Source organism: Sapajus apella, unplaced genomic scaffold, assembly GCF_009761245.1.
Source record: "Sapajus apella isolate SASKATOON/1434 unplaced genomic scaffold, GSC_monkey_1.0 scaffold26, whole genome shotgun sequence".
Taxonomy (NCBI): Eukaryota; Metazoa; Chordata; class Mammalia; order Primates; family Cebidae; genus Sapajus; species Sapajus apella.
This window is the reverse complement of record NW_022436966.1, coordinates 1,110,398-1,134,161: the sequence shown is the minus strand read 5'-3', so window position 1 is coordinate 1,134,161 and position 23,764 is coordinate 1,110,398. Positions and strand designations below refer to the sequence as shown.

Here is a 23,764-nt window from a genome sequence, read left to right as displayed (position 1 = left end):
ATAAATTAAGAAAGGTACAAACTACAATATGTGGTATGTCATAAGTGTGGTATCAGTGAAATATTCTAAGAACGCAGAAGGTCTGTAGTAACCTAGAAAAAAAAGTAAAAAAAAAAAAAAAATAGGCCCTGCTTTTTCAAACTATTTCTTAATACTTCTTTATTTCAGCAGGGGTTTTTTTGTTGTTTGTAGTAGATGATGTTCATCAGTCCATGCAAATATAGATTGCCAAAAATTATATCAACTTATATTTCACCTTTATTCAAAAAAGCACACAGCCATAATGTCACAATAGTAACTATTATATTCTGATAGCACTGTATGTACAAGGACTGTGACAAAGGCATTATATACATTTCATTTACTCCTCATAACAAGCCTATTCTCAGTAGATGCTATCACCCTCCTTCTCAAAAATAATATATCATCTTGACGGCTTCCTTGCATTTCATCTTCAAATATCTCAAAATTGATATTCCTGATAAGTCTAGATCCATAAACACGTTCTCAATCTAAAATGTTAACTACTTCTAATTTTTTTAAGTTCTATCTTGAGATTTAGAGAAGAACATTAACACCTGCATATGCCCACAGGGTGATATTCAATCCCAATTTCCTAAATCATATTTCCATCAAAAATCAATTGAATTGGCTGGGCATGATGGCTGTAATCCCAGCACTTTGAGAAGCTAAGGCAGGAGGATCACTTGAGAGCTCAGGAGTTTGAGACAAGCCTCAGCAACACAGTGAGGCCTCGTCTCTTTTTTTTTTTTAATCAATTGAATTACATTTTTGATCAGAAATGGTTAAATATCAGCAGTTTCATATAGTCCAACTTTAATATATGATTAGTTTTAAGCAAAAAAAAACCGTATCTTGTGACTCTTTTCTTAACTTAACCAAAATAAAATAAAAATGGAGAATTTTACTAGAAACATGTTTCTTTATAACACCCTTCAGCAATCATTAAGAGACTGACTCTTGTATTTCAATAAGCTAGGGGTGGGGAAAGACTGATTCCTTCAGATGGTTCAACATGTAAGGTGTTTCCATTCAAAATGACAATTTACTTTTGAGACTTCATCTTCGGTTCCCCAGATTGTTAAGTTTTTCCCATTTCTAATACAAACTTTATTTCAGTTTAACAATATATTAACTATCTACTTACTATGTGTAGAGCCGTGTTCTAGGTGGTTGACTTTTCCTACCCACGTTATTCCATGATCTCCTTTAATGTATCATTAAGCTAAAGACACAGTAAATAGCCTTAAAATGTTATTAAGTGAAAATTATATTTGCACTAAATGCACAGGAAAGGGCAAAAAGTTCTTCAGAGAGTAAAGGAGGTACCTAAACTTATTAAACTAGAATTATAAAATTTTATTTAAAATGCTGGTAAGCAACAGACTATATTTATTGTCAGAAAAAGAGTTTAAATCATATTAACAAAATATCAATAGGAGACCTAAACATTCATTTGTTTTATTTACGCACTAAAAAAGCTTAGTCATGTCCCTGCATCATCTTGCAACTCGAAGTGTGCTCCAAGGATCAAAAGCTCCACCTTCACCCGGGACCTTGTTAAAAAATGCAGACTCAGACTCATTCTTGACCTGTAGAATCACAATCTGCATTTTAATATGCTTCCCAGGTGATTCCTATGCACATTAAATTTAAGGAAACATTGTTCTAAAACACCATTCTTAAGTTGGGTCCTAGGGGTAAAATGAATTCCATGAACCCCCTGAAATTTCATGCAAAACTTTTTGGGACAGAATATATGTACATTTTACTGAGAAATGACTTCATATATTTTTACCAAACTTTCAAAGTAATACATGACCCCAAACAGATTAAGAATGACTGCCATACAAGATTCATGCCACAGCTACCATGCTTACAGATTAAAAGTCACAATATTCCAAAAACTATGCTGTTCTCAATGAGGTCTGTTGAAGAATGACAAGAATGAAGGTCAGAACGTCACAGTGGGTCACGAAAGACCTTATCTGAAGAATTTATTCACACCATGCAAGAACTATGCCAAGAAACCAGTTTGGAAACATCTAAATAAATAATTCTCTACATGAGGTTTGAGATTAAGAATGTGCACTTGAAGAAGATTCAAACTGAGAAGTAAATAAATATAAGGTACAATTTTTTTTAAGATAGAATGCCATTAGATGACAGTGAATTGCTGAATTTTTGTTGTAAGAGCTCAATCAGCAAATCTTTAATATGAATTGCTTGATTTGAGATATGGAACGATTTAAAAATATTAACTTTCAAGTACATTCTTACGATACTACTTTTATGAGAAACCTCCAACACATTTTACTAGTCTCACTTTCTTCATCTCTGGACCTCACAGGACAAGGCAAAGAAGGAGCATGGCACAAAACTTATAAGGAACTTACCCAGGATCTTCAACAGGTCAATGATAATGCATGGTTTCCTTTTAACACATCATGGTTTCAATGATATCTAAGAACTGTGTAAATATTTCATTTTTCATCTTATCATCTAACCATCTCTTAAGATAGTATTATCCAACGGCATACACCACGCCTAATCCATAAGCCACCGCATCTGACAGAATTTCATCTTCTTGATGGGTACTCAAAATGTAGATTCAAGGAGTTAGTCTTTCTTGAGACTGATGCTTTATTGTGCTAACACTGTAACTGATCATCTGTGGATCCATATCCTAACACGCTAGTCATTCCAGGCAAGATCCATATCCTAACACGCTAGTCATTCCAGGCAAGAAGAGAGAATGCCAGAAAATATTCAGGGGAATAAAGTCCCCTCTATGTCTTTCTATCTCCATGGGTCATTAGGCAAATAGTTGGTTCATTTTACTTCAAAGTGGTCCAATAGATAACACTCAGAAGACTTTTCTTAGCTCTATTAAGAGCTATTAAGAGTTTTTGCAATCCAAGTGCAATAGGGATATGTTGAAATTTTCAAGCACTGTTAACTATTCATGTACTTCATTTACATAAGAAACATATCAGTAAAATGTAAACTTTAACTAAAAATAATAAAATTATTCACTTAAATAGCAGAAGTATGGCCAGGTGTGGTGGCTCACACCTGTAATCCCAGTACTTTGGGAGGCCAGAGAGGGCTAATCACAAGGTCAGGAGTTTGAGATCAGCTTAGCCAACATGGTGAAACCCTGTCTCTACTAAAAATACCATAAATTAGCTGGGCATGGTGGTGAGCAACTGTAATCCCAGCTACTCAGGAGGCTGAGGCAAGATAATTGCTTGAACCTGGGAGGCAGAGGTTGCAGCAAGCCAAGATGGTGCCACTGCATTCAAGAGCAGGTGACAGTGCAGGAGACTGCCTCAAAAAAAAAAAAAAATAGCAGAAATGTGTCCCCTCAGTAATGAAACTTATATAAAAGAATGTAGTAGTTAACATTTTTATGATAGCTCCTGAGATGTTCTATCAAACTTAAATGCTAAGGTTTTAGACATAAAAATAACATCTTTGTTTTTCAGCCTTAACAGTTTAAACATCACCAAGTCAATTTTTGAAGTCAAAGAGGAATAATAATATAGGTAGGCATAATGACAGTAGAGATACATAACAGAAGTCAGTAAGGAGGAATAATGAAGATTGGACAGAAACCAATGTTTACTCACTACCCTTTAAGAGAAGGAGTTTGTGAAATCCTGTGGGGTAGAGACTACTGCCTCTACTTAATAGGTGAAGACATTCAGTTTAACCATTAAACAATTTACCCAAGATTACAAAATTAGGACACGTTTTTGAGGAGAGAAAAGCAAGACGGTAGTGAGGGCTTCACAGGAGACAAGCATGGGAAAGAAATAGTGAACCCAGTTTTTTCTGGAGAAAGGAAACAAAAGAAAACAAGCACTTAAAGAAATAAAGTCTACCTGAATACAAGAGTGAATAATTCCTTACACATGTCAGTGGTCTTTTTTTTTTTTTTTTTTTTTTTTTTTTTGAGATGGAGTCTCACTGTGTTGCCCAGGCTGGAGTGCAGAGGTGTGACCTAGGCTCGCCACAATCTCTGCCTCCTGGATTCAAGTGATTCTCCTGCCTCAGCCTACCAAGTACAGGTACCTGCCACCACACCTGGGTAATTTTTTGTATTTTTAGTAGAGATAGGGTTTCACCATTTTGGCCAGGCTGGTCTTGAACTTCTGACCTTAAGTCATCCACCCAACTCAGCCTCCTAAAGTGCAGGAATTACAGGCGTGAATCACCGCACCCGGCCGTCAGTAGCCATTTAAAAAGTAAATGATATAATTATTAATAATTTTTAAAAACTTAAATGGCAGAGCCAGGATTTGAATACAGTCTGTCTGACTGTAAAGCTCATGTGCCTAAACACCACACTCAAAAAGAGACATCCAGTTAATGCAAATGATAAATATTTAGAAAACACATTTTAACAGGAAATCTCAAAGGTCATAATAGTTTTATTTTTAAAAAAACACATTAGGGACTTCTGCCAAGATAGCCAAATAGGAACACCTCTGGAGCGCAGTTCCCAGCAACAGTGACACAAAAGGTGAGTGATCTCTGCACTTCCAACCAGGTTCGTCTCAATGGGACTGGCTGGATAGTGGGTGTAGCCCAAGGAGGGCAAATCAAGGCAGGGCAGGGTGCTGTCTCACACGGAAAGTGCAACTGGCCGGACGACTTTCCTCCTATCGAAAGGAGGCCATTAGGGATGTTTCCCCTCCAGCACTCCAGTTCAGATACTGTGCTTCTCCCAAGGTCTTTACAACCCACAGACCAGGAGATCACCACCGGGCTGACAAGCACTGCAAGTTACCAGCACAAATCTGAGCAGCTGCTCCAGCTGGCACCGTGGGCTGTCAGCGCAAATCTGGGCAGACGTGTTGGCTGGTGCCTGGAGCGCCTACGAAACAGAGCTTCTGGCTCCCCAGAAAGAGGAGAAGCTGAAAGCAGGGAGCCAGGTGATATGGCTTAGTAGGTCCTACCCCCACAAGGACCAGCAAACTGAAACCCTCTGGCTTGAGAGTTTCGCAGCCAGCACATCAGTTCAAGCTCCAACCGGGAAGATCAAGCTCGGTGGGGGGAAGGGTGTCCACCATTGCTAAGGCAGTTCTAATCTTACCTGTGTAAACAAAAGCCAAAGGAAGCTTACACATCAGCTGGACTGAGCCCATGGCAGCCCAGCAGTGCCTCTGCAGATAGACTCTGACTAGACTCCCTTCCTGCTGGACAGGGCATCTCCAAAAAAAAAGGCAGCAGCATGGCAGGGACTTAAAAATAAAACCCCACCTTCCTGTGACAGAGCACCTGGGAATAGGGGCAACTGTGAGTTCTGCTGTAGCAGACTTAAGTGTCCTTGCCTGCCCAGCAGCCCTAAAGGGAGCAATGGAGCTCCCAGCACAGCACTTGAGCTCCAATAAGGGACAGACTGTCTCCTCAAGCAGCTCCCTGACCCCTATATAACCAAAAAGATGCCTCATACAGGAGAGCTCTGGCTGAAATCTGGTGGGTACCCTTCTGGGATGAAGCTGCCAGAGGAAAGAACAGGCATCAATTCTTACTGTTCTGCAGCCCCCACAGGTGATACCGAGGCAAGTAAGGTCTGGAGTGGACCTCCAGCAGTCCTACAGCAAAGGGAACTGACTGATAGAAGGAAAACTAAAAAATATAGCTTCAACATCAACAGAAAGGACATCCACTCAGGGACCCCATCCAGAATCACCAACTTCAAAGACCAAAGGTAGATAAATCCACAAAAATGGGAAGAAATCAGTGCAAAAAGGATTAAATCATCAAAGACAAGAACGCCTCTCCTCCTCCAAGGGATTACAACTCCTAACCAGCAAGTGAACAAAACAGGATGGAGAATGAGTTAGATGAATTGACAGTAGCAGGCTTCAGAAGGTGGGCGATAACAAACTTCTCTGAGCTAAAGGAATATGTTCTAACCCAATGCAAAGAAACTAAAAACCTTGAAAAAAGGTTAGACAAAATGCTAACTAGAATAACCAGCTTAGAAAAAAACATAAACGACTTGATGGAGCTGAAAAACACAGCATGAGAACTTTGCGAAGCATGTGCAAGTTTCAATAGCTGAATCGATCAAGCAAAAGAAAGGATATCAGAGACTGAAGATCAACTCAATGAAATAAAATGAGAAGGCAACAATAGAGAAAAAAGAGTGAAAAGAAATGAACAAAGCCTCCAAGAAACATGGGATTATGTGAAAAGATCTAGCCTACATTTCTTTGCTACATGTGAAAGTGACAGGGAGAATGAATCCAAGCTGGAAAATACACTTCAGGATATTATCCAGGAGAACTTCCCCAACCTAGCAAGAAAGGCCAACATTCAAATCCGGGAAATACAGAGAACACCACAAAGATATTCCTCAAAAACAGCAACCCCAAGGCATGTAATTGTCAGATTCAACAGGGTTGAAATAAAGGAGTAAATGCTAAGGGCAACCAGAGAGAAAGGTCGGGTTACCTACAAAGGGAAGCCCATCAGACTCACAGTGGATCTCTTGGCAGAAACCCTACAAGCCAGAGAGAGTGGGGGCCAATATTCAACATCCTTAAAGAAAAGAACTTTCAACCCAGAATTTCATATCCAGCCAAATTAAGCTTCATACGCTAAGAAGAAATAAACTCCTTTATAGACGAGCAATTGCAGAGAGATTTCATCACCAACATACCTGCCTTACAAGAGCTCCTGAAGGAAGCACTGTACATGGAAAGGAACAATGAGTACCAGCCACTGCAAAAATGTACTAAATGGTAAAGACCATTGACACAATGAAGAAACTGCATCAACTAACAGGCAAAACAACCAGCTAGTATCAAAATGGTAGGATAAAATTCACACATAACAATATTAACCTTAAACGTAAACAGCCTAAATGCCCCAATCAAAAGACACAGACTGGCAAATTGGATAAAAAGTCAAGACCCATCAGAGTGCTATATTCAGGAAACCCATCTCTCATGCAAAGACACACACAGACTCAAAATAAAGGGATGGAAGATTTACTAAGGAAATGGAGAGCAAAAAAAGCAGGAGTTGCAATCCTAGTCTCTGATAAAACAGACTTTAAACCAACAAAGATCAAAAGAGACAAAGAAGGGCATTACATAATGGTAAAAGGATCAATGCAACAAGAAGAGCTAACTATCCTAAATATATATGCACCCAACAGAGGAGCACCCAGATACATAAAGCAAGTTCTTAACAACCTACAAAGAGACACAGACCCACACACAATAATAGCAGGAGACATTAACACTCCCCTGTCAATATCAGACAGATGAACAAGACAGAAAATCAACAAGGGTATCCAGGACTTGAATGCAGATCTGGACCAAGCAGACCTAATAGACATCTACAGAACTGTCCACCCCTAATCCACAGAATATACATTCTTCTCAGCACCACATCACATTTACTCTAAAATTTACTACATAATTGGAAGTAAATCACTCCTCAGCAAATGCAAAAGAATGGAAACCATAACAAACAGTCTCTCAGACCACAGTGCAATGAAATTAGAACTCAGGATTAAGAAACTCACTCAAAACTGCACAACTACATGGAAACTGAACAACCTGTTCTTGAATGACAACTGGATAAACAATGAAATTAAGGCATAAATAATGTTGCTCTTCGAAACCAATGAGAACAAAGACAAAATGTACCAGAATCTCTGGGACACATTTCAAGCAGTGTCTACAGGGAAATTTATAGCACTAAATGCCCACATGAGAAGCAAGGAAAGATCTAAACTCGACACCCTATCATCAAAATTGAAAGAGCTAGAGGAGCAAGATCAAACAAGTTCAAAAGCTAGTAGAAGACAAGAAATAACTAAGATCAGAGCAGAACTGAAAGACATAGAGACACAAAAAAAACCTTCAAAAAAAAATCAATAAATCCAGGAGCTGGTTTTTTTTTTTTTTTTTTTTTTTTTGAAAAGATCAACAAAATAGACCACTAAACAGACTAAGAAAAAAGAAGAATCAAATAGCTGCAATAAAAAAATGATAAAGGTGCTGTCACCACCAATTCCACAGAAATACAAACTACCATCAGAGATTACTAGAAACAACTCTATGCACATAAACCAGTAAATCTAGAAGAAATGGATATATTCCTGTACACTTACATACTCCCAAGACTAAACCAGGAAGAAGCTGAATCCCCGAATAGACCAATAACAAAGTCTGAAGTTGAGGCAGCAATTAATAGCCTACCAATCAAAAAAAGTCTAAAGCAGGTTTACAAGAAAAAAAAACCTCATCAAAAAGTGGTCGAAGGATATGAACAGATACTTTCAAAAGAAGACATATATGAGGCCAACAAACATATGAAAAAAATCTCATCATCACTGTCATTAGAGAAATGCAAATCAAAACCACATTTAGATACCATCTCACGCCAGTTAGAATGGTGATCATTAAAAAATCTGGAGACAACAGATGCTGGAGAGGATGTGGAGAAATGGGAACACTCTTACACTGTTGGTGGGAGTATAAATTAGTTCAACCATTGTGGAAGACAGTGTGATTATTCCTCAAGGATCTAGAACTAGAAATACCATTTGACCCAGCAATCCCATTACTGGGTATATACCCAAAGGATGATAAATCATTTCATTATAAAGACACATGCACACGTATGTTCATTGCGGCACTGTTTACAATAGCAAAGACCTAGAACCAACCCAAATGCCCATCGATGATAGACTGGACAAAAAAATGTGGCATGTATACACCATAGAATACTATGCAGCCATAAAAAAGATGAGTTCCTGTCCTTTGTAGGGGCATGGATGAATCTGGAAATCATAATTCTCAGCAAACTGACACAAGAACAGAAAACCAAACACCGCATGTTCTCACTCATAGGTGGGTGTTGAACAATGAGAACACATGGACACAGGGAGGAGAATATCACACACTGAGGTCTGTTTGGGGTTGAGGGCTAGGGGAGGGATAGCCAGGAGTGTGGAGGTTGGGGAGGGATAACATTGGAAGAAATGCCAGATGTAGGTGATGGGGATGGAGGCAGCAAACCACCATGGCATGTACATACTTATGCAATAATCCTGCAACATCTGCACATGTACTCCAGAACTTAAAGTATAATAAAAAGAAAAACACAACATACTTCTAACTACAAAGAAAGATATAAAAATATGTACTAGTTAAGGCACTTAATCCTATTCTTCCCTAACAGTGACAAAGAACTAATCTATGAGGTTATGAATATGTCACAACATTCCCAGTTAACTTGTAATCACTCATATATTTATTTCCTCCAGAAATGCACTCTCAACTTTCTGGAATCTTTTTGTATTTTCCTTCTGAACCAGTGTCAAGGTAAAAAATCTATTTGTTCACTCCTCAGTTTTTGAAGTAACATTTTTTATTTATCTTGAGTAACTGTTGCAGTTTCAGCCAAGGTCACCTAGACTTCCTGTCTCTAGGCAGATAAATTTTGCTCTTCCCTTAGGGTAGTTCCCAGTCAGTACAGAATTTTAAAACCCTGAAACTTTTCAAAACTAGAAGAGTTAATTTAAAATTTCAATTCTTTAAAAAGAATCAGTATCTAAATTATCTTAATGTAACTTCAGTTTCCTTAAATTGAGTCTTATTTGTATTCAAATGGTATTTAATATCCAGAAAATCACACAAACTATATTATATGGATAAACTCTTCATCACATCTCAACCATACTCTTTAAGCTTAAAAATAGTCTCACTTCCCAGGTGGCTGGCAAGATGGCTGAATAGGAACAGCTCTGGTCTGCAGCTCCCTGTGAGATCAGCGCAGAAGGTGGGTGATTTCTGCATTTCCAACTCAGGTACCCAGCTCATCACATTGGGACTGGTTAGACAGTGGGTGCAGCCCATGCATTGTGAGCCAAAGCAGATGGAGTGTCAACTCACCCAGGAAGTGCAACAGGTCTGGGAACTCCTTCCCCTAGCCAAGGGAAGGTGCAAGAGACTGTGCCATGAAGAATGGTGCACTATAGCCCAAATACCATGCTTTTCCCATGGTCTTCACAACCCATAGACCAGGAGATTCCCTCAGGTGTCTATGCCACCAGGGCCCTGGGTTTCAAGCAGAAAACTGGGCAGCTGTTTGGGCAAACACTGAGCTAGCTGCAGGAGTTTTTTTTTTTTAATACCCCAGTGGCACCTGGACCACCAGTGAGACAGAATTATTCACTATCCTGGAAAAGGGGCTGAATCCAGGGAGGCAAGTTGTCTAGCTCAGTGGATCCCACCCTGAAGGAGCCCAGCAAGCTCAGATCCACTAGCTTGAAATTCTCACAACCAGCATGGCAGTCCAAAGTCAACCTAAGATGCTTGAACTTGGTGGGGGCAGGGGTGTCTGCCATTACTGAGACTTTAGTAGGCGGTTTTCCCCTCACCGTGTAAACAAAGCCACTGGGAGGTTCAGACTGCGCAGAGCCCACCACAACTTAGCAAAGCTGCTGTAGCCAGAGTGCCTCTCTAGATTCCTCCTCTCTGGGCAGGGCAACTCTGAAAGAGAGGCAGCAGCCTCAGTCAGGGGCTTATAGATAAAACTCCCATCTCCATGGGACAGAGCACTTGGGAGAAGGGGTGGCTGTGCACGCAGCTTCGGAAGACTTAAACGTCCCTGCCTGCTGGCTCTGAAAAGAGCAGTGGATCTCCCAACACAGCACTCGAGCTCTGCTAAAGGACAGACTGTCTCCTCAAGTGGGACCCTGACCCCCGTGCCTCCTGACTGGGAGACACCTCCCAGTAGGCGTAGACAAACACCTCATACAGAAGAGCTCCAGCTGGTATCTGATGGGTGCCCTTCTGGGAGGAAGCTTCCAGAGGAAGGAACAGGCAGCAATCTTTGCTGTTCTGCAGCCTCCACTGGTATTACCCAAGGGTCTGGAGTAGACCTCCAGCAAACTCCAACAGACCTGCAGCAGAGGGGCATGACTGTTAGAAGGAAAACTAACAAACAGAAAGGAATAGCATCTACATCAACAAAATGGACATCCACACAAAAAACCAATCTGAAGGTCATTAGCATTAAAGACCAAAGGTAGATAAATCCATGAAAATAAGGAAAAAACAGTGCAAAAAGGCTGAAAATTCCAAAAACTAGAACGCCTCTTCTCCTCCAAAGGGCCACAACTCCTTGCCAGCAAAAAAACCCAAAAGTGGATAGAGAATGAGTTTGACAAATTGACAGAAGTAGGCTTCAGAAAGTGGGTAATAACAAACTCCTCCGAGCTAAAGAAGCATGTTCTAACCCAATGCAAGCAAGCTAAGAATCTTGAAAAAAGGTTAGAGGAATTACTATCTAGAATAACCAGCTTAGAGAAGACCATAAATGACCTGATGGAGCTGAAAAACACAGCATGAGAACTTCATGAAGCATACACAAGTATTAATAGCTGAATCAATCAAGCAGAAGAAAGGAGATCCAGAGATTGAAGATCAACTTAATGAAATAAAGCGTGAAGACAAGATTAGAGAAAACAGAATGAAAAGGAATGAACAACGCCTCCAAGAAATATGGGACTATGTGAAAAGACCAACCTATGTTTCACTGGTGTACCTGAAAGTGACGGGGAGAATGGCTCAAAATAAAGGGATGGAGGAATATTTACCAAGCAAATGGAACTCCAAAAATAAATAAATAAATAAAGCAGGGGTTGCAATCCTAGTCTCTGATAAAACAGACATTAAACCAAAAAAGACAAAGAAGGGCATTACATAATGGTAAAGGGATCAATGCAACAAGAAGAGCTATCCTAAATATATATGCACCCAATACAGGAGCATCCAGATTCATAAAGTAAGTTCTTAATGACCTACAAAGAGACTTAGTCTCCCACACATTAATAATGGGAGACATTAACAACCCACTGTCAATATTAGACACATCAATGAGACAGAAACTTAACAAGAATATTCAGGACTTGAACTTAGCTCTGGACTAAGTGGACCTAATAGACATCTACAGAACTCTCCAGCCCAAATTAACAGAATATACATTCTTCTTAGCACCACATCACACTTATTCTAAAATTGGCCACATAATTGGAAGTAAAACACTCCTCCGCAAATGCAAAAGAATGGAAATCATAACAAACAGTCTCTCAGACCACAGTGCAATCAAATTAGAACTCAGGATTAAGAAACTCACTCAAAATTGCACAACTGCATAGAAACTGAACAAGCTGCTCCCGAATGACTACTGGGTAAATAACAAATTAAGGCACAAATAAATAAGTTCTTTGAAACCAATGAGAACAAAGACACAAGGTACCAGAATCTCCAGGACACAGCTAAAGCAGTGTTCAGAGGGAAATTTATAGCACTAAATGCCCATAGGGGAAAACAGAAAATATCTAAAATTGATACTCTTACATTACAATCAAAAGAACTAGAGAAGCAAGAGCAAACCAAATCAAAAGCTAGCAGAAGACAAGAAATAACTAAGATCAGAGCAGGACTGAAGGACATACAGACACGAAACACCCTTCAAAAAAAAGTCTATGAATCCAGGAGCTAGCTTTTTGAAAACATTAACAAAACAGATAGACTACTAGCCAGACTAATAAAGAAGAAAAGAGGGAAGAGTCAAATAGACACAATAAAAAATGATAAAGGGGCTATCACCACTGATCCCACAGAAATACAAACTACCATCAGAGACTACAATAAACACTCCTACGCAAATAAACTAGAACATCTACCAGAAAAGGATAAATTCCTGGACACATACACCCTTCCAAGACTAAACCAGGAAGAAGTCAAATCCCTGAATAGACCAATAACAAGTTCTGAAATTGAGGCAGTATTTAATAGCCTACCAAGCAAAACAAGCCCAAAACCAGATGGATTCACAGCTGAATTCTACCAGACGTACAAAGAGGAGCTGGTACCATTCCTTCTGAAACTATTCCAATCAAGAGAAAAAGAGGGACTCCTCCCTAACTCATTGTATGAGGCCAGCATCATCCTAATACCAAAACGTGACAGAGACACAACAAAAAAAGAAAATTTCAGGCCAATATCCCTGATGAACATCAATGCAAAAATCCTCAATAAAATGCTGGCAAACTGAATCCAGCAGCACATCAAAAAGCTTATCAACCACAATCAAGTCGGCTTTATCTCTGGGATACAACGCTGGTTCAACATATGCAAATCAATAAATGTAATCCATCACATAAACAGAACCAATAACAGAAGCCACATAATTAGCTCAATAAATGCAGAAAAGCCCTTTGATATAATTCCACAACCCTTCATGCTAAAAACTCTCAATTAACTAGGTATTGATGGAATGTATCTCAAAATAACAAGAGTTATTTATGACAAACCCACAGCCAATATCATATTGAATGGGCAAAAGGTGGAAGCATTCCCTTTGAAAACCAGCACAAGACAATGATGCCCTCTTTCACCACACCTATTCAACATAGTATTGGAAGTTCTGGCCAGGGCAATCAGGTAAGAGAAGGAAATAAAGAATATTTGACTAGGAAGAGAGGAAGTCAAATTGTCTCTGTTTGCAGATGACATGATTGTATATTTAGAAAACCCCATCATCTCAAAAACTCCTTAAGCTGATAAGCAACTTCAGCAAAGTCTCAGGATACAAAATTAATGTGCAAAAATCACAAGCATTCCTTCCAATAAGACAAACAGAGAGCCAAATCATGAGTGAATTCCCATTCACAATTGCTACAATGAGAATAAAATACTTAAGAATACAACTTACATGGGATGTGAAAGACCTCTTCAAGGAGAACTACAAACCACTGCTCAAGGAAGTAAGAGAGGACACAAACAAATGGAAAAACATTACATGCTCATGGATAGGAAGAATCAATATTGTGAAAATGGACATACTGCCCCAAGTAATTTATAGATTAAATGCTATCCCCATCAAGCTACCATTGACTTTCTTCATATAATTAGAAAAAAGTGACTTTAAATTTCATATGGAACCAAAAAAGAGCCCATATAGCCAAGACAATCCTAAGCAAAAAGAACAAAGCTGGAGGCATCACACTATCTTACTTCAGACTATACTACAAGGCTACAATAACCAAAACAGCATGGTACTGGTACCAAAACAGATATATAGACCAATGGAACAGAACAGAGGCCTCAGAAATAACAACACACATCTACAACCATCAGGTCTTTGGCAAACCTGACAAAAACAAGCAACGAGAAAAGGATTACTTATTTAATAAATGGTGTTGAGAAAACTGGCTAGCCATATGCAGAAAACTGAAACTGGACCCCTTCTTTACACTTTACACAAAAATTAACTCAAGATAGATTAAAGATTTAAACATAAGACCTAAAACCATAAAAACCCTAGAAGAAAACCTAGGCAATACCATTCAGGACATAGGCATTGGCAAAGATTTCATGACTAAAACACCAAAAGCAATGGCAAGAAAAGCCAAAATTGACAAATGGGATCTAATTAAACTAAACAGCTTCTGCACAGCAAAAGAAACTATCATCAGAGTGAACAGGCAACCTACAGAATGGGAGAAGATTTTTGCAATCTACCCATCTGACAAAGATCTACAAAGAACTTTAACAAATGTATGAGAAAAAAACAACCCCATCAAAAAATAGGTAAAAGATATGAACAGACATTTCTCAAAAGAAAAAATTTATGCAGCCAACAAACATGAAAAAAAGCTTATCATCACTGTTCATTAGAAAAATGCAAATCAAAACCACATTGAGATGCCATCTCATGTCAGTTAGAATGGCAATCATTAAAAATTCAGGAGACAACAGACACTGGAGAGGATGTGGAGAAATAGGAACACTTCTACACTGTTGGTGAGACAGTAAATTAGTTCAGCCATTGTGGAAGATAGTGGGGCAACTCCTCAAGAATCTAGAACTAGAAATACCATTTGACCCAGCAATCCTACTACTAGGTATACACCCAAAAGATTATAAATCATTCTGCTATAAAGACACATGCACATATATGTTTACTGAAGCACTGTTCACAAGAGCAAAGACTTGGAACCAACCCAAATGCCCATCTATGATAGACTGGAGAAAGAAAATGTGGCACATTGGTAGCATGGAATACTATACAGCCATAAAAAAGAATGAGTTCGTGTCCTTTGCAGGGACATGGATAAAGCTGGAAACCATCATTCTCAGCAAACTAACACAGGAACAGAAAACCAAACACCACATGTTCTCACTCATAAGTGGGAGTTAAACAATGAGAACACATGGACACAGGGAAAAGAACGTCACACACCGGAGCCTGTTGGTGGTGCTAGTGGTGGGGGGTTAGGGGAGGGATAGCATTAGGAGAAATACCTAATGTAGATGACAGGTCGATGGATACAGCCAACCACCATGGCACATGTATACCTATTTAACAAACCTGCACAATCTGCACATGTACCCCAGAAATTAAAGTATAATAATAATAAATAAAAAGCCTCACTTCCCCACTTCAAGTGTTAGTTACCTCTTCATCGTCTTCCTCGTCTTCAACATCCAGAATTCCTGAATCCTGTTCAGACTTGGGGCTAGTACTTTCTATCTCTGTATCAAAGATTATATATGTATCTTTCTTAGATTTCCTCTTGCTACCTATTCTGGGTTGTTGCAAGACGATGTTATCCAGGTTTCTTTGTTGTTGGGCCTAGGATAGAGAAAAACACACACAAACACACCAAAATGGTGGGGGTAGGGAGAGAGAAAGAAAGAAAAAAGAAACAAAACTTAATTAAGCTTTCAATGAACTTCTAATTTTGAACAAATTGGTATCTTAAGATATTACAACAAAAGGCCTTAGTACATAAAGCTTTAGTCTCAGATAGAAAACCAAACACATTAATGTATACCTTTTTAACCCTGAAGCTATCCTATTTTAACTCATTTTCCAAGTTAACAAAGAAAACAGATAATCAGTCAATATTATCATAATACTTTTCTAATATATCCATTAAATCTTCACAAAAAGAAATCTATCCATTTTTGCCTAAGTAGGCCAGGAGATTAGTGCAAAGGCCTACTATTTATCTTTTACAAGGAAATACCACATTGAGGCCATAATGTTTGGAGGAGAAAGGGTGAGAGCTTAGAATTAATTTTAACTCATTTAGGCTTAAGAGACTGTCAAAAACAGTTATGTGGATATAAGAGACCAATGAAATATAATCAGGAGAATGAATTATCTTCAGAAAATGATTTAACTAAGTAATCCAATAGGATTCCATGACTGTGATCTGTGGAAAACAGGGTTTTAAAGGATTTTTTTTCTTCTGAACCCTAGAAAAGGTAGCATAATCCCTTCCGCCTAAAAAAAAAAAACTTAACTGAAATGATGGCATGGTTTCAATAGATACAGAGACATAGAAAGTGTGACTATCCAGAGTCAACAACAGAAATATTAAACCACACATTATTAGAGCTAGAAGTTACCTTAATCACCACTCAGGAAACTGAGGCTAGAAAACAAGGGATTTGTTTGAAGTCACAAGGCAAGAGAGTGGTAAATCAGAAGCTCCTAAAGTATGATCTCCTAAATTTCAAATCAGTGATATTTCCACTACACCAACAGTCCCTCAAAGCATGACCAAAATGTTTCCCAAAAATGAGCTGTGGTCAAATCAACAGGAAACCTTGCATCCCATGAAGCCTTCTTATAGATATGTAATGCACACTAACAGAATAAAAGCTGGAAGAAGTCCTATTTTAAAGAAACTTATTTAATTTGGCTTAATCCAGCATGTTCCAAAAACATTTCCCAATGGAACTTTCCTTTTTTTCTTTCTTTTAATGTAATATTTGGTATCACCCCAAGACAAAAAGCTTGAGAATGTGACCTCTGAAAGTATACATTTCTTAATCAATATATGATATTTCTCCTCAGTGGCAAATAGAGATTAGACCAGGAGAAAAATCAGTCTCCAAATCTTCTGTATAAGATTAAAGAAATGAAGATAAATATAACATAAAAAGTCCAGGCATGGTCAAATGAGACAATTATAACAAGGCAGAGAAAAACTTCAACTATGTAAACTAGTTTCTGCCAAGAAAATGAAAAGAATGTACATTCCAGAGATTTCAATCAATGGACATACTTGTTTCTCTACATATTACCCATTGATATTTTGGTTAGATTTACATAAATACATGGCTTCAGTAACAAACTGAGATAGAGAATTACCCAAAGTCATTTAATTTAGGTTTATACAAGACACAATATCCTCTAAGCCTTTCAGAAACCAAGTTAAATAGAATATTCTTCCTATTTTTCTCAAAAGTAAGATGTTCTTCCCCACATACTTCCAATGCAAAATATACAAAAAGGGATCAAGGACTCCAGAAGCACAAAGGAAGGTAGAACTTCCTTTAAAACTTTCATATTTTAAAAAAGCAAACTCTGAGCTAGAGAGTAATCATTTGCTCCCTTAACTCTATCATCTTTCAGTACAGCAAAATCAAACGCTTTCATAAGTAAGTTGTACTTTATTGAATCCTGTTAATTATTTTTCTTTTACAATCAATAAAATATTGTCAGTGTTTCAAAAGCAATGAACAAATGAAAGTTATCCTCTATTCAAAATGTATGTTATGGGACTTGCAGGAGGTGGTAAAGACTAAATACAGATATAAATATATAAATACATATAATATATATTAAACTGAAAATGTAACGCTGAAGTCCATGAAAATGAAGCATTGAAGTCCATGAAAATGACAAAAAGAAAAAGCCCTTCATAGATATTTTCTAACATGCTATGCTGTTTTATCAAGACCACTGATTCTATCCCTCCAGAGACAACCATTATAATAATGTGGGAAAGAAGCAGCTGACTGATTTCTGCTGACTAGGCTGGAGTAGAGGGAGGGGGTACAAAGCATATAAACAGCAGCTAGATCTTAGAAAGCATTTAGGTGCTTTCATTTTCTTAGCTGTTCAATCTATTTGTAAGTAATTTTTACACACTTAACCACCTCTTCCTCAAGAGTCCCTCATATATATTCTTCTCTGATTTCCTAATAGAGAGAAATTGAGCAGAACCACTTTCTACTCTCCCAAAATCCAGTAGCACATGTCCCATTTCCTATTACTAATGTGTGTTCCACCATCGCCTCATTTCCAACATACCTAAAATGGAACTAATCACCTTCCCATTACAATCCCCCTACCTAATGCAGCCAGGCTCTTCTTAAATCACATTTATTCATCATGCCAATTAAATATGAGAGATATTGGGGAGGAGGGGGCTTTAAAGAAACCTAAAATCCATAATCGATCACTTAAATTCCACCATAATGGAAGCTAAACCTAATTTTCCAATGTACTTACCTAATACCCTCCAAGATGAATCTTCCAATCAGATGAGACTCTACCTCCTAATACACTAGGTAAATTTCCACTTCTATATCTTTACTTATGCCATTTCTCTACCTGATTACCTTTCCCTGCTTCAATCTAACTCTTTCTACAAAACCCAATTAAAATTTTTCTTCCTTTAGAAAGCTATTTCTCACTGCTCTAACTTATGATACTTTCTCTCTGTACTCCTACCTTCAGTCAAACACGTATTAAATGTCTACATGGCACCAAGCATTGTGTTGCACACTGGTGATATAAAGAAATAAGACGGAGACCCTGACTCCTGAATCTCACATCATACTATTACAGGAATCAAATAGGCAAAGAAAAGATAAATATGATAAAAGATAAATACGATTTTTTTCAGAGATAAATGGAAAGAGTAACCATTCCAGAAGAATGAAACAGCATAAGAAAGGACTATGTATAAAAAAATATTATCCACTCAGGGAATGGCAAATAACTTTGTATAATTAGAGTATAGGTTATAAAGGAATAACAGGAGATAAAGTTAAAGATGCTATATAGAGCAGTTTCACTGTTAGAGAAACAATAAAAGAATGTAAGCAAGGGAATAATGGGATCAGCTTTACAGATCAGACAAACCCTTTGTCAACTGGGAGAAGACAAAGACTGGAAACAGGAAATCTAATACAGATCACTAAAACAGTCCAAATAACATTATGAGAACTTGGATAAAGGTAACAACAGATTATAAGAAGCAAAAGTAACAGAATTTACTGACTTAAATGTAGTACATGAAAGAGAAGAAGAAAATAAGAATCACTCCAAGTATTCTCGCCTTGATGACTAGACAACAGGACCATTCCAAACAATAAGAACGATGAAAATAGTAAGTTGAATGCAGGATAAAAAAAGATGAGTTCAGCAAACCTGTTGGGTATTGAGGTGACAATGACAGTAAAGCACCTCAGGGTATACAACTCTTTCAGGATAAGAAAAACACTACCATTCTTAGAATGCCCCTAGTCCAGAAAGTGACATACACATAGTAAATTTAGATATTTATTATATAAAGGTAAGAGATAACAAAAGGGAATCCATGTGAAAATGAGATTTGGCCCAATAAAAATTTATAAAAGACAGGACTTGAGTGCTTTTCTACCCACTAGAAGTTAGGGGAGAGCCCACAAGCATGACCTAACCTGGACTGTTAAACTAATTCACTATTAACACTTCTAAAACTGTCAAAGTGTGTCTATGAGGTATCTTATATATGCCATTAAATAAACATTTACTGTGGACCACAACTTTCAAGGCTACCCAGCAATAAGACTCAAAGAGTTAAAAATACTAAGAATCAAAAGCTAAAGGCTCCTGACTTTCTCAACCCAATACTGACCTCTAGTGGATTAGAGGCATACATACAAATGACCTTCCGAATAAGAAAATAGTAGAGAGGTTTAGGCTTGTGGATTAGAAGCCTTGGAGGCCTAATATAATTATATAGGCTTCAATAACAGGGTGCTCTAAACAGGGGAGAAACAAAGCTTCTTGGAAAAAGATAGGTCTTACTCTGAAACATACTAATTGAGCAGGTTACTTCTCTGTGCAATATTCTTATCTATAAAAAAAGAAAAAGATTAATTAAACGTACCTCAGAGTTGCCACAAGGCTCAAATGCGAAAATACATGTGAAGTCTCTTGAATTAAAACAAACAAACAAGCAAACAAGCTCTACATGTCTTGCCTCTAAAAAAGAAATAGGAATCTTTTTTTCTTTTTTTCTTTTTTTTTTTTTTTTGGAGACAGGGTCTCACTCTGTCCCCCACCTCTGCCTCCTAGGTTCAAGCAATTCTCAGCCTTCTAAGTAGCTGGGATTACAGGCACATGCCACTACGCCCAGCACATTTTTTGTATTTTAAGTAGAGATGGGGTGTCGCCATGTTGGCCAGGCTGCTCTCAAACTCCTGACTCAACTGATCCACCCACCTCAGCCTCCCAAAGTACTAGGATTACAGGCGTGAGCCACCACGACTGGCCAGGAATCTTGTTTCACTATCTACTATGGAAACATCTGAAACCCAGCAGTATTTCTATACATAATAATTAATGGCATCTAATATCATTGTATGTTATAACAAATTTTGCATTTACATACATTTCAAGTATTATGTATCTGTAATGGACACTGGTAGTGCTTCACTTACATCCTCTGTCTCACCTATTATTCCAGCTACCATCAGCAACCAGTTCGGAACAGGTCTGGAAGTATCACATAATGTAACCTGACATCAGCTTGGATACTTACGGTACACTTCTTGCTTCCTGCCTTAGGACTTTTCTAATACCAGAATGTGGAATCCCACAATAAATACTTAGCACTCCTGGAACACAATCTAGAAGTAAAATAACCATTGAAAAAGAGCTGACAGAAATGTTTCTTTGCTTTGTTCCCTCCATAGTCAGTTCCAAAAGTCTTCTCAGAGTCCCATAGATTAAGGAACCAGACTGCGCTAGCATTGTACCATCGTACTGACTCTCCCACCTTCTCTTGTCATTCCTCCTAACTTACTTCTGTTCCATATGGTCATATAATTGACTAAACCAGCCACATATCAACTCCCCAGGCTAAGAGAAACCAAAGCTAAAATAACATCCCATCAACAATACAGTAAAGTGGAATTGTGATTGTTTTGTGTCTGAACCCCAAAGGATAACCATGAAAATAATGTCAAAATCAAGATAGGAAGCATCCAAAGTTATCACTGCAAGTCTCACCAAACAAAAATAACTGTTAAAAAGCTGCAGTTTCAAACAATGGTTTTTTACATTTATTGGGACTAGCTGTGGAATCTTTCTTTGGCAACTCCAGTATCAGATTCAAACAAACAAACAAAATGAAAACAAACAAACAAAAGGTGATTTAAGATGAAGGAAAAAGGCCATCTTAAGATAATCTCAAAAAAGTTATTTGTATGTTATTGTCCACAGGCGTATGTTTATGTGGTGTGTGTCTGTTTTGTGTGATATTTTAAAACAAATAAATAGGCAAGTAGTTTTCTTACACCTTCATCAAGCCCCAAGTGATTTCCATCAATAAGGTTATTATACTTAGGGCCTTTTGTGTTTAAATTAAGGCAGGTGGTCACTATATCACCTTTAAAGTTCTAATAGTTACCCCAGGACCAGGCAGATCTCCAGGTTCCTGGAGCACTCTTCTCCTGGACAAGAAGTTGGGGAAGCCTCTACCTCCCACAGCCCCCGACCCATGCAGAAAACTTGGGACCAAGATTTCCCAGCTCCATATCTAGGCATACCTCTGGGCACTTAGTGGCCATCCACTGAATTCTCCTTCAGCACTAGTGCTTGTGCCTGCCACTGGGGGACCAGTAGGTGGGCCCGCTGGGTCTGACCCCTTTCATCTTACTCACCACACCCCCAACCCCCAGAGCAAAGCTGGGAGCTGAGACCAGGGTACACTCCACAGATCAGCCCACTAACTGAGGTAACAAAGAGCTTCTCCCAATAAAAAAAGGTCAGATATATATCCAACCACACTGGGCACAATCAGCACTGACCCATATGCGCCACCTACTGGCTTCCAAGTTCAATCACAGACTCAATATAAAATCTGCTGACAGAAGTTCACAGTCCATAGAAAAAAAGCCAAAAGACCCTGCCCAACATTCTCTGTAGTCACAGGCCCTAGGGAGGGGAAAAGAGAAGGGAAAAAAAATATATATATATATTTTTTTTAATATATATGTTTATATATATATTTTTTATATATGTTTATATATATGTTTATATATATTTTTATATATATGTTTATATATATATATATATGTATATGGGCAAAAAATAAAAATTTAAAAATTTTACCCATACAAAAATGATTATAGGCCAGGAGTAGTGGCTTATGCCTATAATCCCAGCACTTTGGGAGGCCAAGTTGGGCTGATTGATTGAGCTCAGAGTTCAAGACCAGCCTGGGCAATATGGCGAAACTCCAACTCTAACCAAAAAAAAAGAAAGAAAGAAAAAATCCTGGGGCCTGTAGCTGTGATCCAAGATATTTTGGAGGCTGAGGTGGGAAGATCACTTGATTCCAGGAGGTGGAGGTTGCAGTGAGCTGAGATCATACCACCATACTCCAGCCTGGATTATAAAGTGAGACTCTGTCTCCAAAATAGAAAAGAATTACAGAAATTAGAAGTGCCAGTATCTCTAGCTGAGAAGGAAGCAGTACAAATATTCTGGCACCATGAAAAATCTGAATGTAGTGACACCATCATAAGGTCACAAAAGCACTCCAGCAATGGCTCCTTACAAAAATGGAAATTTAGAAACAACAGATAAAGAATTCAAAACGGACTACAAGGAAGCTCAATGAGATCTAAGAAAAGGTTAAAAATCAACAAAAAGAAACTTCTAAATCAACCGAGGAAGAGAAAGATAAATATATTTAAAAGAAATTAATTAGAGCTTCTGGAATTGACAAACTCACTTAGGGAGTTTCAAAATACAATGGAAAGTTTTAGCAATAGGCTGGACAAAGAGGAAGAAAGAATTACAGAGCTTAAAGACCAGTCTTTGAACTAACCCAGTCAGATAAAAATAAAGAAAAAATAATTTTTAAAAATGAACAAAGTCTTCAAGAACTATGGGACTATGTAAAACAGCCAAACCTATGAATTGCTGGCATTCCTAAGAGTGAAGAAGAAAAAGTCAACAACCTGGAAAACACTTCAGGGAACAATTCAAGGAAACCTCCCTAATCTCACTGGAGAGGTCGACATACAGATATAAGAAATCCAAAGAACACCTGCAAGATACTACACAACATGAACATCATCAAGGCATATAGTCAACACACTATCCAAGCTCAACTCTAAAGAAAAAATCTTGAAGGTAGCTAGAGAAAAAGGTCATGTCACATACAAAATGATACCCATGAGGCTAACAGTGAACTTCTCAATGGAACTCTTACAAGACAGGACAGATTAGGAAAATATTGTCAGTATTGTTACAGAAAAGAAATTCAAACCAAGAATCTGATATCCAGCCAACTAAGCTTCATAAGCAAAGGAGAAAAAAAATCTTGTCCAAACAAGCAAACACTAAGGGAAACACTAGGCCCACCTTAAATCCTTAAGGGAGTTTTTTGTTTTTTTTTGTTTTTTGTTTTGTTTTTGTTTTTGTTTTTGGACAGTCTCACTCTGTCACCCAGGCTGGAGTGCAGTGGCATGATCTCAGCTCACTGCAACCTCCACCTCCGGGGTTCAAGCGATTCTCATGCCTCAGCCTCCTGAGTAGCTGGGACTACAGGCGCACGCTACCACACCAGCTAATTTTTTGTGTTTTTAATAGAGATGGAGTTTCACCATGTTAG

General features: G+C 38.2%; 1 protein-coding gene across 5 annotated transcripts in view; it reads right to left on the bottom strand.

The window, feature by feature from the left end:
• EXOC6B (exocyst complex component 6B) overlaps nucleotides 1-23,764 on the bottom strand; it is a 661,151-nt gene that overhangs the window by 399,481 nt on the left and 237,906 nt on the right. For 4 of the 5 annotated variants that reach the window (XM_032292191.1, XM_032292190.1, XM_032292192.1 and 1 more), the window contains exon 7: nucleotides 15,526-15,702. The exons of the other annotated variant lie outside the window; for it this stretch is intronic. In XM_032292191.1, coding sequence (XP_032148082.1) covers nucleotides 15,526-15,702 — 177 coding nt within the window. The remainder of the gene's footprint in view (nucleotides 1-15,525; nucleotides 15,703-23,764) is intronic. 5 annotated transcript variants of the gene reach the window in all.